We start from the raw sequence: 16,530 nt of genomic DNA, 5'->3' as shown, positions 1-16,530 counted from the left end.
TAATATAATACACACTTGTTCACATAAGTAATTCGTGTTTATTTCAAGATTATTTACGATAGTGGGTTGCAATGAGACCGAGTCTAAATGAATGTCATGCTGTAGGCTACTGATTTCCCTAGCTTCCAGAGAGATGTCTTTATTTCTATTCATTGAATTCTGCCAGCTCAATTGGTCTGGTGTGGACAACTTGCAGTGCAAATCAAAGTTCCGATTATCATTTAGAACGAAAGCAAACGTTTTATCAAAAGATGGTGCTTCTCTCTCTCTCTTTCAATCTCTCTCTCTCTCTCTCTGTCTGTCTGTAGGGTGAGTTTATCTCCATCCTCAGCGGACACTGACGTGCTTCTCTAGCAGCATAACAAAGTCTCCCTTTCTCTCTCCCCTCCTCCTCTCTTTCTCTCCCTGTCCATTCCAATCTTTCCCGTCCCCTCTCATCGCTGTCTCTCCTCTCTCTGCACTGATGCTCCCGCACCTGCTTCTCCCCACTGCCCATCAGACACCGAGTTAAGCCGCATTCATCCCGGGAATGATGTCCCTTTCTCTCAGACACTACGGGAGTAGCGGCCGGTGGATATCTGCGAAGAGCTATTTCTGGTTTATCGAAAAGGTTGTGGGTTGAAGGCATGTGAAGACTGCGTTTGGGATTAAATGTTGTTTTTTGAGGGGTTCGTTTCGTCGCTCTCATTCGAGGGATGTGAGGCACTTCTCCACTTTCATCTGGGAGGAGACTCATCAGCAAACAGTCCCTACGGGACGCGGACGTGACTATGTTTTCATAACCCTAAACGGGATGAATGTTGATATTTATTTGTTTATTGGAGATAAACAAAGTCTTAATTTCTAAAAATGGGTCTTATGTGGTCTATTAAAATAGCTTTGGAGAGTGCAAATTGTTGTTGCACGATCGTGGTGGGATGCTTGGATGTGATGGAGTGAGTGAGATAGAGTGAGTGCACCGTCCGTTTATCACCTAACTTCGGCAAAATGAAATCGCTCTTCTACAGCCGCTTCTTCATTCTCCTGCCCTGGGTCCTCATCGTCATCATCATGATTGATATTGACACCAAGAGGACACCCGTGCGAAGTCCAGTCCTGGGCCGCGCCTGGGGCGCACAGCGGCATGACAGAACCAGACTTCCTCGGGCCAATCGCTCCGCTCTCCCAGTAATCTACGCCATCACTCCGACCTACAATCGGCCAGTCCAGAAAGCTGAACTTACCCGGCTCGCTAACACCTTCTGCCAGGTTCCTCGCTTCCACTGGATCGTAGTGGAGGACTCGAGCGTGCGCACAGAGCTGGTGGCGCGCTTTCTCTCCCACTCTGGGATGCCATACACACACTTGAACATCTTTACACCCCGCCGGTTCAAACGGACCGGGATGCCTCGTGCTACTGAGCAGAGGAACACGGCTCTATCGTGGCTACGGTCACATCGCTCTCGGAAGGACGTGGGGGTAGTATTCTTCGCAGATGATGACAACACATACAGTCTGGAACTGTTTGAAGAGGTAATAAAGCACATTAATGACAGATAGGCTACATGGCATGTGATGTCATTCACACAAACAACAAAGTTTTCTAATACAAGAGTTTTCAGATAGCCTATCTGTGCAATCAGGCAAAGTATTGAAATAAGTGTGGGATATATTCAAGGGTCATCTCTGGTCCTTGAGGGCCACTGTGTCCAGACACTGATTCTGGATAGAACAAAAACCTGCACATAATTCAACCCAGAGTTAATTTGCCTAAAATTTGTTTTGAGCAAGTTGGCTTTGTGATCTTCTAAATAATTTTCTCTTCAAATAACCTAATCGACAGCAGGGGCTCATCTCTCATTGATTTAAAAATGTGGTTGTGCATCAACAGTTTTTCGCTTGTTATGTCAGTCACTGACAGTCACTCAATTAGCCCATGTCAGCTAAAACGTTTTAGATTGGTAAGTTAGCCTAGCAGCCTGCTATCTAAATTTGTCGTAATTATGGTCGAATAACCGACTGGGGGGTGGCGCCATTGATCATAGATATCACATTAAAAACTGCAAACATTGTGTCCACCCTATGGCAAAAAAATTTAGATTTGTAGGAAATTAGCTGTAAAACTGAAAATTTTTCTCTCCACCCCACGGAAAAGATTATAGAAATGCATGAAATTAGTTATACAATTGCAAAATCTTCTCTCCGCCCGATGGCAAAATGTGTAGAATTTCAGGAAATTTACTCTAAAACTGCAAATTTTTCTCTACACCCCACTGATTATCATTTTTTTGTTGTTGCATGAGATGAATTAGAAAATTGCTAAATCTTCTCTCCGCACCATGAAAATGTGTAGTACTACAGCAAACTTGCTTTAAAACTGCAACATTTTCTCTACGCCCCATGACATAATGTGTAGAATTGCAGGAAATTAGCTGTAAAACTGAAGATTATTCTCTCCGCCCACGGAAAATGTTCTAGAAATGCATGAAATTAGTTATACAATTGCTAAATATTCTCTCCGCCCCATGGCAAAATGTGTAGAATTTCAGGATATTTTCTTTAAAACTGCACTTTTCTTCTCCACACCCCACTTATTTTTAAAAGAAATTGCATGAAATTAATTTGAAAATTGTTAAATCTTCTCTCCACCCTATGGAAGATATGTAGTATTACGACAAACTTGCTTTAAAACTGCAACAATTTCGACGCCCCATGACAAAATGTGTACAATTGCAGGAAATGTACTTTAAAACATAAATGTTTTCTCTTCACTGTCAAGAGGGTGGCCTTAGGTTTTTTACCTAAATGCTATCAGACCTCAGGATAAGACTCAGATGCTGACAGTTCGAAGTAACAAATGTTTATTACAAAAACAGGGGGCAGGCAGATGTCAGTAATCCAGCTGGAGTCCAAAAGGTACAGAACGGCAGGCAGGCTCAGGGTAAGGGCAGGAAGAATGATCAAAACCGGGAAAACTAGGAAACAGGGACAAGAGAGAAAAGCAGGAGTATGGGAAAAAACACCGGTAGGCTTGACGAGACAAGAAGAACTGGCAACAAGAAAAACAGAAAACACAGGTATAAATGCACAGGGGATAATGGGGAAAAAGGGCCGAAGCCTGGAGGGGGGTGGAGACAAGCATAAGACAGGTGAAACAGATCAGGGTGTGACAAATGCACTGTAATTTAAGATTTGAAACTGCTAAATTGTCTCTATGCCCCATAGGAAAATGTGTAGAATTGCAGGAAATTACCTTGAAAACTAGAAAGAAATTATTGGATTTGAAGAGGGGGCCCCAAGACTTGGTTAGTCAAATAAAATACAATTTTTGGGGTCATATACACCTGGTTAGCAGATGTTATTGCGAGTGTAGCGAAATGCTTATGCTTTTAGTTCCGACAGTGCAGCAATATCTAACAAGAAATCTCACAATTCCACAACAACTACCTAATACAAAGACATCTAAGTAAAGGAATGGAATAAGAATATATACATATAAATATATGGATGAGCAATGACTAAGCGGCATAGGCAAGATGCAATAGATGGTATGAAATACAATATATGCATATGAGATGAGTAATGCAGGACATGTAAACATTATTCAAGTGGCATTATTAAAGTGACTAGTGATCCATTTATTAAAGTGGTTAATGATTTCATGTCTGTATGTAGGCAGCAGCCTCTCTGTGTTAGTGATGGCTGTTTAACAGTCTGGTGGCCTTGAGATAGAAGCTATTTTTCAGTCTCTCGGTCCCAGCTTTGATGCACATGTCCTGACCTCACCTTCTGGATGGTAGTGGGGTGAACAGGTAGTGGCACGATAGTTGTTGTCTTTGATGATCTTTTTGATCTTCCTGTGACATCAGGTGTTGTAGGTGTCCTGGAGGGCAAGTAGATTGCCCCGTTGATGCGTTGTGCAGACGACACCACCCTCTGGAGAGCCATGAGGTTATGGGCGGTGCAGGTGCCATACCAGGGGGTGGTGTAGCCAGACAGGATGCTCTCAATTGTGCATCTGTAAAGGTTTGTGAGGGATTTACAGTGAGGGAAAAAGTATTTGATCCCCTGCTGATTTTGTAAGTTTGCCCACTGACAAAGACATGATCAGTCTATAATTTTAATGGTAGGTTTATTTGAACAGTGAGAGACAGAATAACAACAACAAAATCCAGAAAAACGCATGTCAAAAATGTTATCAATTGATTTCCATTTTAAGGCTCTTTATCTCCCCAAATCGTAACTTAAGACAAACTTTACCAAACTTGTTAGGGACGGGGACCCCTTTTTTTGATAGCACTTTCATTAGGGACCCCTTCAAAATCATAACACAGCTCCGACCTTTAGAGTGCGATTAAAAATAGCATACAAGGAGTTTTACTATGACTGCTGCAGGACATGACCGGACAAGATGGTGCCAACAGAGAGGGCCGCCTCACTTCTAGTCCTTAGGAACCTTTGCAGTATTTTGTTTTTTTATGTATTATTCATTACATTGTTGGTCCAGAAAATCTTCAGTGTTATTACATACAGCCGGCTAGAACTACTGGATATCAGAGCGACATCAACTAAACAGCATTGCGACTAGGAATACAACTTTTCCGAAGCGGATCCTTTGTCCGAAACACCCAGGGCATCTGAACTGATTCCAGAGGCTGACCCAAAACAACGTCCGGCCTTCTGGTCAGACTTCGGAAGCGCGCACCCCACCCACCACTTCCAAGTATATTACTCGCTAATGTCCAGTCTCTAGATGACAAGGTAGATGAAATTAGGGCAAGGGTTGCTTTCCAGAGAGACATCAGGGATTGTAACATACTCTGTTTCATGGAAACACTGGTCTCTCGTGATATGCTGTCGGAGTCGGTAGAGCCACTGGGATTCTTTGTGCGTTGCGCCGACAGAAATAAACATATCTCTGGGAAGAAGAAGGGTGAGGGTGTATGTTTCATGATTAACCGCTAATGGTGTAATTGTAACAACATACAGGAACTCAAGTCCTTTTGTTCACCTGACAAAGAATTCCTTACAATCAATTGCCGACCGTATTATCTCCCAAGAGAATTCTGATTGGTTATTGTCACCGCTGCGTATATTCCCCCTCAAACCGATACCACAACGGCCCTCAAGGAACTTCACTGGACTTTATGCAAACTGGAAACCATATATCCTGAGGCAGCATTTATTGTAGCTGGGGATTTTAACAAAGCAAATTTTAGAACAAGACCAACTAAAATCTATCAGCATATTGATTGATTGCAGTACTCGTGCTGGCAAAACTCTGGATCACTGCTACTCTAACTTCTGCGGTGCATACAAGGCACTCCCCGCCCTCCCTTCGGCATACCTGACCACCACTCCAATTTGCTCCTCCCTTCCTATAGGCAGAAACTCAAACAGGATGTACCTGTCAAAATTGTTTTGATCACGTGGACTGGGACATGTTCCGGATAGCCTTAGATAATAATACTGATTTATTTGTTGATTCGGTGAGTGAGTTTTTTAGGAAGTGCCTAGGAGATGTTGTACCTATTGTGACTATTAAAAACTACCCTAACCAGAAACCGTGGATAGATAGCAGCATTTGCACAAAACTGAAAGTGCGAACCACCGCATTTAACCATGGAAAGTTGACTGGGAATATGGCTGAATACAAACAGTGTAGTTATTCCCTCCGCAAGGTAATCTAACAAGCGAAATGTCAGTATAGAGGCAAAGTGGAGTCGCAATTTCACGGCTCAGGCATGGGACATATATGGCAGGGAGTACAGACAATCATGGACTACCAAAAGAAAACCAGCAACGTCACGGACACCGACGTCATGCATCCAAACAAACTAAACGCCTTCTTTGCCCGCTTTGAGTATAATATAGTGCCACCGACACGGCCCTCTACCAAGGACTGTGGGCTCTCCTTCTCCGTGGCTATTGTGAGTAAGACATTTAAGCGTGTTAACTCTCGCAAGGCTGCCAGCCCAGACGGCATCCCTAGTCGCATCCTCAGAGCATGCGCAGACCAGCTGGCGTGTGTGTTTACGGACATATTCAATCGCTACCTATCCCAGTCTGCTGTCCCCACATGCTTCAAGATGGCCACCATTGTTCCTGTATCCACGAAGGCAAAGGTAACTGAACTAAATGACTATAGGACTCACCTCGGTCATTATATAGTGCTTTGAGAGACTAGTCAAAGATCATATCACCTCCACCTTGCCTGTCACCCTAGACCCACTTCAGTTTGCATATGCCCCAATAGGTCCACAGACGACGCAATCGCCATCACACAGCACACATCCCTATCCCACCTGGACAAGTGGAATACCTACAGTTGAAGTCAGAAGTTTACATACACCTTAGCCAAATGCATTTAAACTCAGTTTATCTCAATTCCTGACATTCAATTCTAGTAAAATGTGAGAATAATAGTGGAGAGAATAATTTCTTTCAGATTTTATTTCTTTCATCACATTCCCAGTGGGTCAGAAGGTTATATACACTTACTTCGTATTTGGTAGCATTGCCTTTAAATTGTTTAACTTGAGTCAAAAATTTCAGATAACTTTCCACAAGTTACCCACAATAAGTTGAATGGGTGAATTTTGGCCCATTACTCCTGACAGAGCTGGTGTAACTAAGTCAGGTTTGTAGGCCTCCTTGCTCGCACATGCTTTTCAGTTCTGCCCACAAATTTTCTATAAGATTGAGGTAAGAGCTTTGTGATGGCCACTCCAATACCTTGATTTTGATGTCCTTAAGCCATTTTGCCACAACTTTGGAAGTATGCTTGGGGTCATTGTCCATTTGGAAGACCTATTTGCGACCAAGTTTAACTTCCTGACTGATGTCTTGAGATGTTGCTTCAATATATCCACATAATTTCCCTTCCCCATGAAGCAATCTATTTTGTGAAATGCACCAGTCCCTCCTGCAGCAAAGCAACCCCACAACATGATGCTGCCACCCCCGTGCTTCACGGTTAGGATAGTGTTCTTCAGCTTTCAAGCCTCTCCCTTTTTCCTCCAAACATAATGATGGTCATTTTGGCCAAACAGTTTTATATTTGTTTCATCAGACCAGAGGAGATTTCTCCAAAAAGTACAGTCTTTGTCCCCATGTGCAAGTTGCAATCCGTAGTCTGGCTTTTTTTATGGTGGTTTTGGAGCAGAGGCTTCTTTCTGGCTGAGCAGCCATTCAGGCTATATCGATATAGGACTCGTTTTACTGTAGATATAGATACTTTTGTAACTGTTTCCTCCAACATCTTCACAAGGTCCTTTCCTGTTGTTCTGGGATTGATTTGCACTTTTCGCAGCAAAGTACGTTCATCTCTAGGTAACCGAACGTGTCTCCTTCCTGAGTGGTATGATGGCTGCGTGGTCCCATAATGTTTATACTTGTGTATACATTTTTTGTACAGATGAACGTGGTACGTTCAGGCATTTGGAAATTGCTCCCAAGTATGAATCAGACTTGTGGAGGTCTACAATTTTTTTCTGAGGTCTGGCTGATTTGTTTTGATTTTCCCATGATGTCAAGCAAAGAGGTAGTAAGTTTGAAGGTAGGCCTTGAAATACATCCACAGGTACACCTACGATTGACTCAAATAATGTCAAGTAGCCTATCAGAAGCTTCTCCATGACATTTTCTGGAATTTCCAAGCTGTTTAAAGGCACAGTCAACTTTGTGTATACACATTTGAATTGTAAGTGAAATAATCTGTCTGTAAACAATTGTTGGAAAATTAGATGTCCTAACCGACTTGTCAAATCTATAGTTTGTTAACATGAAAATTGTGGAGTGGTTGAAAAACGAGTTTTAATGACTCCAACCTAAGTGTATGTAAACTTCCAACTTCAACTGTATGTAAGAATGCTGTTCATTGACTACAGCTCAGAATTCAACACCATAGTACCCTCCAAGCTCATCATTAAGCTTGAGGTCTCAACCCCGCCCTGTGCAATTGGGTCCTGGACTTCCTGACGGGCCACCCACAGGTGGTGAAGGTAGGAAACAACATCTCCACTTCGCTGATCCTCAAAACTGGGTCCCCACAAGGGTGTGTGCTCAGCCCCCTCTTGTACTCCCTGTTCACCTATGACTGCGTGGCCATGCACGCCTCCAACGCAATCATCAAGTTTGCAAATGGCACAACAGTAGTAGTCTTGATTACCAAAACAAACTAGACAGATAATAGGGAGGAGGTGATGGCATTCGGAATGTGCTGTTAGGAATGCAACCTCTCACTTAACATCACGAAAATAAAATAGGTTATCGTGGACTTAATGAAACAGCCAAGGGGGCATCGATGGAACAGCAGTGGAGAAGGTGGAAAGTTTTAAGTTACTCTGCGTACACATCACGGACAAACTGAAATGTTCCACCCACACAGACAGTGTGGTGGGGAAGGTGCAACAGCGCTCAGGAGGCTGAAGAAATTTGACTTGTCACCTACAGTGAGGGAAAAAAGTATTTGATCCCCTGCTGATTTTGTACGTTTGCCCACTGACAAAGAAATTATCAGTCTATAATTTTAATGGTAGTTTTATTTGAACAGTGAGAGACAGAATAAAAACAATGAGTGAAATGAGGGAAATAAGTATTTGACCCCTTTGCAAAATATAACTTAGTACTTGGTGGCAAAACCCTTGTTGGCAATCACAAAGGTCTGCAGGAGGGATTTTGTCCCACTCCTCTTTGCAGATCTTCTCCAAGTCATTAAGGTTTCGAGGCTGACGTTTGGCAACTCGAACCTTCAGCTCCCTCCACAGAGTTTCTATGGGATTAAGGTCTGGAGACTGGCTAGGCCACTCCAGGACCTTAATGTGCTTCTTCTTGAGCCACTCCTTTTTTGCCTCGGCCGTGTGTTTTGGGTCATTGTCATGCTGGAATACCCATCCACGACCCATTTTCAATGCCCTGGCTGAGGGAAGGAGGTTCTCATCCAAGATTTGACGGTACATGGCCCCGTCCATCGTCCAATTGATGCGGTGAAGTTGTCCTGTCTCCTTAGCAGAAAAACACCCCCAAAGCATAAAGTTTCCACCTCCATGTTTGACGGTGGGGATGGTGTTTTTGGGGTCATAGCCAGCATTCCTCCTCCTCCAAACACAGCGAGTTGAGTTGATGCCAAAGAGCTCCATTTTGGTCTCATCTGACCACAACACTTTCACCCAGTTGTCCTCTGAATCATTCAGATGTTCATTGGCAAACTTCAGATGGGCATGTATATGTGTTTTCTTAAGCAGGGGGGACTTTGCGGGCGCTGCAGGATTTCAGACCTTCACGGCGTAGTGTGTTACCAATTGTTTTCTTGGTGACTATGGTCCCAGCTGCCTTGAGATCATTGACAAGATCCTCCCATGTAGTTCTGGGCTGATTCCTCACCGTTCTCATGATCATTGCAACTCCAACGAGGTGAGATCTTGCATGGAGCCCCAGGCCGAGGAGGATTGACAGTTCTTTTGTGTTTCTTCCATTTGCGAATAATCGCATCAACTGTTGTCACCTTCTCACCAAGCAGCTTGGCGATGGTTTTATAGCCCATTCCAGCCTTGTGTAGCCTTGTCTACAATCTTGTCCCTGACATCCTTGGAGAGCTCTTTGGTCTTGGCCATGGTGGAGAGTTTAGAATCTGATTGATTGATTGCGCTCTGTGGACAGGTGTCTTTTATACAGGTAACAAACTGAGAATAGGAGCACTCCTTTTAAGAGTGTGCTCCTAATCTCAGCTCATTGCTTGTATAAAAGACACCTGGGAGCCAGAAATCTTTCTGATTAAGAGGGGGTCAAATACTTATTTCCCTCATTAATCTGTGCCTAATCGCAATGTCTAGCCGCAGCTCCAACGATAGGCATGTGTAAATATCATAGTTATTTGATTGGCTGATAGTCAGCCTGCTCGCCCCACCTCAACCAGGACATTATAGAACTCCTCTCCACGGTAATAATCTGTCGTAGTTTGGTAATGACCTGTCATATAGTGTTAATAACCTGACATGTAGTGGAAATAACCTGTCAAACCTGTTATGCAGTTGATTTTAGCATTGCACAGATGGTGCTGCTGTCAAACATAGGCACATTTTTTCATATAGCAGTTTTGTGTCCAAAATAAATAACATAGAGATAGACCACATTAGAACTGAATTTGTAGTCAATGAGCAAAAAACATTATGAATAGCCTATAAATGCATCCTATTCAATTCTCTCACAATACCAACACCATTCAATTAATACTAAGTGAGTGAGTGATGTCACTATAGGCTTACTGATTTTAGAAGAGGTATTTGATCATGCTAGACGCGATGAAACAACACCTGAAAGAGATTCTGTTATTTCTCTCTTATGTATTATGTCTGAGTTGAAGAGGAAACCATCCAGAAACAATTTGTATAAAGACAGATTATTGGATGTTTTCTCTGTTCTCAAGCATTAACAAGTCACGGCTCGGTGCAAATTATTATGTGTGCGAGACATTCCGGCAGCTTTGCTGCCTCGAAATGGGGTGTCAGCAAACAGTCGTCCACATCATAGCCTAGCCTACCTCTCTCCTTTCCCCACTCACAGCCAGGCCAGACGGCTACTTTCGGTGAGTTTGCATTTTGCCCTCGGGCTGTAGGGAGTCGTGAGCTAGCTGTAGCGCTAGAACTGCAGCATTGTAGTCAATACTGAATGTCTCCCAAGTGTTTAGTTAAACATAGTCTGTCAGTCAGAAATATGTATTGGTTTGACTTGAAAACTACTGCAACCAGACAGCTTGTCAAATAAACCTGTTCACTTAAAGGCTTGAAGGAAATGGCAGGCCATTTGGCTTACCGATGGCTGAAAGGAAGATGACACAATTTGATCTCTCCCGCCTCAACATGGCTATAAACGACTTGCTGAAATGAGAAGACTATTAATTGGTGTGAAGATAGGCATACATACGTGACAAGAATTGGACTTGAAATACACTGACACATCGTCAGGACAAATTAAATCAAGGGCCATAGAGAGGGCACAAAGGAACCGCAAGACAGAACAGAAGAGCAAAATCCAATTCCATCAAACCGATGTGAGCGATTATCATAATTACATACTGGATAGTTTTCTTCTCTCTGGGAGCTAAAGCAGAAAGGAGAGAATCTCACAGAGAGAAATTGTCCGTGGCTGAGTGGATGGAGGGGAGAAGGGAGAAAGAGAAGGGTATTGTAGTGAAGACGATAGAGGGGTGAGAAAGGTGGAGGTGAGAGGGTTGATGAACACAGAACTTCATCCAGGGGAAGGCCTGCCAGCTCAATGACCTCTCCATCACGGTTGACAACTCCACAGTGTTGCCCTCCCAGAGTGCAAAGAACCTTGGAGTGACCCTGGACAACACCCTGTCGTTCTCTGCAAACATCAAAGCAGCTCCTGCAGGTTCCTACTCTACAACATTGGTAGAGTACGAACCTACCTCACACAGGAAGCGGTGCAGGTCCTAATCCAGGCACTTGTCATCTCCTGTCTGGACTACTGCAACTCGCTGTTGGCTGGGCTCCCCGCTTGTGCCATCAATTCCATGCAACTTAGCCAGAAACCAGCAGCCCGTCTGGTTTTCAACCTTCCATGTTCTCTCATCACCCCACTTTTCCGCACACTCCGCTGGCTTCCATTCGAAGCTCGCATCCACTACAACATGGTACGTATCTACGGAACAGCAAGAGGAACTACCCCACCCTACCTTCAGGCTATGCTCAAACCTTTCACCCCAACCCGAGCACTCCGTTCTGCCACCTCTGGTCTCTTGGCCTTCCCACCCCTGGACTGGGCAGCTCCTGCTCAGACCACTCCAAGCTCTTCTCTGTCCTGATACCCCAGTGGTGGAACCAGCTTCCCCTTGACGCTAGTACAGTAAAGTCCTTGCCCATCTTCCGAAAACATTTGAAACCCTCCCTCTTCAAACAGTATCTTAAATAATCCTCCTCCTCACCTTGACCCCCCCCCCCCCCCCCCCCCCCAAAAAAAGCACTTAACCAGCACTTGCACTTGACCGCCACCCCCCCACCCCAACCTGTTATAGCTCTGACTCTACTGGTTGCTAGGTTATTGAAGAAAAATGTACGTTCAATGCCTTTGATGTATGGTTGTCCCTCCTAGCTATCTTATTAATCACTCTATATAAGAGTGCTGCTGAATGTATAAAATGTAGCACTCACATCTGTAACCATGAAAAGCTTTAAACTGCTGGTCATTGCTCACATCAACACCATCATCCCAGACACCCTGGACCCACTCAAATGTGCATACCGCCCGAACAGATCCACAGATGATTCAATCTTTATTGTACTCCACACTGTCCTCTCCCAACTGGACAAGAGGAACACATCACGGCGTACACATCATGGACAAATTGAAATGGTCCACCCACACAGACGGTATGGTGAAGAAGGCCCAACAGAATTTTTGCTTTTCACCTAAAACCCTCACAAACATTTACAGATGCACAATTGAGAACATCCTGTTGGGTTGTTTCATAGCCTGGTATGGCAACTGCACTGCCCACAACCATAAGGCTCTCCAGAGGCTGGTGCGGTACTAAAATGTGATGTGGTCTGCACAACACATTACTGGGGGCAAACTACCTGCCCTCAGGACACCTACAGCAACCGATGTCACAGGAAGGCCAAAAAGATAATCAAGGACAACAACCACGCGAGCCACCTCCTATTCACCCCGCTACCACCCAGAAGGCGAAGTCAGTATAGGTGCATGAAAGCTGGGACCGAGAGACTGAAAAACAGCTTCTATCTCAAGGCCAACAGACTGTTAAACAGCCTTCACTAACACAGAGAGGCTGCTGCTTACATACAGACTTGAAATCATTGGCCACTTGAATAAATGAATCACTAGTCACTTTAATAATGCCACTTCAATAATGTTTACATATCTTGCATCCCTCATCTCATTTGTATATATGTATTTTATACCATCTATTGCATCTTGTCTATGCAGCTCTGTCATTGCTCATCCATATACTTATATGTATATATTCTTATTCCATTCCTTTACTTAGATTTGTGTGTATTAGGTTGTTGTTGTGGAATTGTTAGATTACACGTTAGATATTGCTGCACTGTCGGAACTAGAAGCACAAACATTTCGCTACACTCGCAATAACATCTGCTAACCATGTGACCAATGCAATTTGATTCGATTTGACCAAGTCTGGAACCAACAGGATCCTGAACAGCTTCTACCCACAAGCCATAAGACTGCAAAATAGTTAACCAAATAGCTACCCAGACTATATTTCACAGTGTGAAAAAAAGGGTCATTATCTAACCTGTGTTATCCATCCTGTTACCTAGTCACTTTACCCTTACTCACATGAACATATGTATATTGTATATAGCTAAGTTATCATTAATCATTGTGTATTTAGTCCTCGTGTTATTCTTTTTTTCAATTATTTTTCCATTTGTCTCTCTGCATTGTTGGGAAAGGCCCGTAAGTAAGCATTTCACTGTTCGCTACACCTGTTGTTTACGAAGCATGTGACAAATAACATGTGATTAGATGTATATGCATCCTGTCCCATTTCCTTCCTTCTTGCCTTTTCCATACTCTCCCCCTCTTCTCTGTCCTCCTTTTCTCACATCCCTGTCATGTCCTACCCCCCCTCCTCATCCCTGTCCTTGTCTATTCCCTCAGGAGCAGTGTGAGTCTGTCTAAATGCTGGCATTGTCTACCCTTCAACCCTGAACCCAATCCACCCCCAGCTGGTTTGAAAGGATAGAGACAGAAACAATCCCCCACACAAACACATCATGCATCATTGCATCACAATTTCATAACCTCTTAATTTTCTCTCCTCTAATTTGATTAATTCATTTTTTTCTCCCTCTCGCTCTCTCATTGCTCCCGCTATGCATATTAATGACACATGGAGAAGGCTTGATTAAAATCCGAAAGAGCATTTGAGCACACAATGAAATGACAGCTTCTTCTCTGGGGGAGAAACACATTTATAATGGATTCATACTGCATCATTTAAAGTCCAATTGTATATGCATACACTTCATATATTACCTGTGTTAATAATATGGCGTAAACAAAGGCAGCCTAGGCATACACTGACTAAGTTGCTACTCAATATTAGATAGATGACATGGCTGCATGTCAAATGGTAAGCTTCTTTATTTCCCACATTCCCCTGGCTCTAGTCCCTACCACTCAGTCAGATGATGCCTCTGGACAGTACTTCCCTTTCAGATAGAGACCAGGAACTCTGCCACAGTGTCTCACTCCAATTGAATGGGTTCTGGTTTCCTCCATGTCCCAAATCGCTATCAAAGAGCCAGTGGATGTTATGGCTCACAAGAACAATAATTTTGAATATTCACTTTTCCACTTTTATAGCTAGAATTCTCTGCAGATGGATTCTGTCTGAAGGGTATTGATGAACTCAGGTGTTAGAGGTTGATGTTGGTTTTGACAGTCTGGGTCTATGGCTGCAGAGGCTGGAGCGTTTAGTCGCTCTTCACAGATCCCAGGCTTTTCGCATTGAGGCGCTGGTCCAATTGAACATTCATCCTTCTTTCCTCCCTTCCTTTGAAGTCATCACTGATCTGTATGTGATTGGATAAATGAAACCACAGTTCTTTCTTCCCGCTGCTCTCGTCACAATGCTATGCTCTCAGATTAACATATGACTGCTACCCCCGTAGGCACTCCTGTAGATCTGAAAGTATCCGAGAGAAGCAACACTATGATAGACGTTTCCTACTGAAAGGCTGGGTGGAATTTCCACTATATTGCTCACAACTATCCGATCATGTCAGACTTATAGGAGTGCCTTGTGGGTAGGGCAAGAAGTACATTTGTAATTCAAAAATGGCATTTTTGCATTTTTAAGGATGCATTTTAAACACCTGAACCATCCCTTAGTCTCAATTAATTGGAGGAATTATGCATATCCAAATGGGCCACAGAAGCTGGACAAAACCGAATTAGAACCAAATGAATGTCCACTCATTTATTTTGCTGCTCCCTAGTGTCATCTATATGATAAATCCACAAAAGTCGTAGTGGAAACAGAAAGGGGGGGGGGGTGTTTAGTGTCGCGCAAGGTCAAGGGCCACAGCGTTAGAAGAGAGGGCTTCAAAGATGTGTCCATCGCTCAGGGGTAAAGGAGGAGAAGAAGGAAGAGAGAGAGAGAGAGAGAGAGCCTTCCCAACAGTCTGTTGAGTGCTGAGAGTGAGAGAGGAGACACGAAAGATGTAGGCCCTGCCCTGACCGTTTGTGTGAAGAATCACACAGCGACATTGTCGCTATGTAATCAAATATTGCCTTGTATGATTTGCCCCTTACAAGTGACTTCCTCCAGGTGGTTTGATGTTCTGAAAAGAGAATTGCACTAGAATGGGATCCGTAGTGGGGCTGGAATAAGGAATGAAATAGTACACACATACACAAGCGTACACACACAAGGGTACATATGCACACACAAGCAAGCATATTACAGTGCCTTCAGAAAGTATTCACACCCCTTGAATTTTCCATATTTTATTGTGTTACAGTGAAATGGAGTAAATTTATATTTTTTATGTTACTGGCCTACAACCCATAACGTCAAAGTGAAATCTTACAAATGAATAATATATGAAAAGCTGAAATGTCGAGTCAATAAGTATTCAACCCATTTGTTATGTCAAGCCGAAATAACTTAAAGAGTAAAAATGTGCTTAACAAGTGTCATGGCCACGACACAAGGCAGATAATTAGTTGCATTGACTAACTCTGTGCAATAATGGTGATTAACATATGTTTTGAATCACTACCTCATCTCTGTAACCCACACATACAATTATCTGTAAGGTCCCTCAGTCGAGCAGTGAATTTCAAACACAGATTCAACCACAAAGACCAGGGAGGTTTTCCAAGGGCTCGCAAAGAAGGGCATCTATTGGTAGTTGGACAAAAAAAGCAGACATTCAATATCTCTTTGTGCATGGTGAACTTATTAATTACACTTTGGATGGTGTATCTATACACCCAGTCACTACAAGATACAGGTGTCCTTCCTAACTCAGTTGCCGGAGAGGAAGGAAACCGCTCAGGGATTTCACCATGATTCCAATTTTTCAAAATATATATATATATATATATATATATATATATTTTGGGGTTTTGCTTTTTTCCCCCCAATTTCGGGATATCCAATTGGTGGTTACAGTCTTGTCCCATCGCTGCAACTCCAGTACGCACTCGGGAGAGGCGAAGGTTGAGAGCCGTGCGTCCTCCGTAACACAACCCCGCCAAGCCGCACTGCTTTTTGACACAATGCCTGCTTAACCCGGAAGCCAGACACACCAATGTGTTGGAGGAAACACCATATACCTGGTGACCGTGTCAGCGTGCATTGCGCCTGGCCCGCCACAGGAGTCGCTAGGGACAAGGACAACCCGGCCGGCCAAATCCTCCCCTAACCCGGACGACGCTGGTCCTGCCGCCTCATGGGTTTCCCGGTCGTGGCCGGCTGTGATAGAGCCTGGTATCAAACCAGGATCTGTAGTGACGCAGCTAGCACTGTGA

General features: G+C 43.6%; 1 protein-coding gene across 1 annotated transcript in view; it reads left to right on the top strand.

Annotated features, from left to right (window-relative positions):
• The first annotated feature begins 307 nt into the window (after positions 1-307).
• LOC109899720 (galactosylgalactosylxylosylprotein 3-beta-glucuronosyltransferase 2) overlaps positions 308-16,530 on the top strand; it is a 34,121-nt gene continuing 17,898 nt past the window's right edge. Inside the window, exon 1 of the mRNA XM_020495187.2 lies at positions 308-1,512. Within this exon, the coding sequence (XP_020350776.1) occupies positions 988-1,512 (525 nt within the window). The 5' untranslated portion in view covers positions 308-987. The remainder of the gene's footprint in view (positions 1,513-16,530) is intronic.

The sequence above is a fragment of the Oncorhynchus kisutch genome, linkage group LG11, assembly GCF_002021735.2.
Source record: "Oncorhynchus kisutch isolate 150728-3 linkage group LG11, Okis_V2, whole genome shotgun sequence".
In the NCBI taxonomy this organism is placed as follows: Eukaryota; Metazoa; Chordata; class Actinopteri; order Salmoniformes; family Salmonidae; genus Oncorhynchus; species Oncorhynchus kisutch.
Note: the sequence above shows the minus strand (reverse complement) of the source record. Positions and strands in the feature narration are given on the sequence as shown.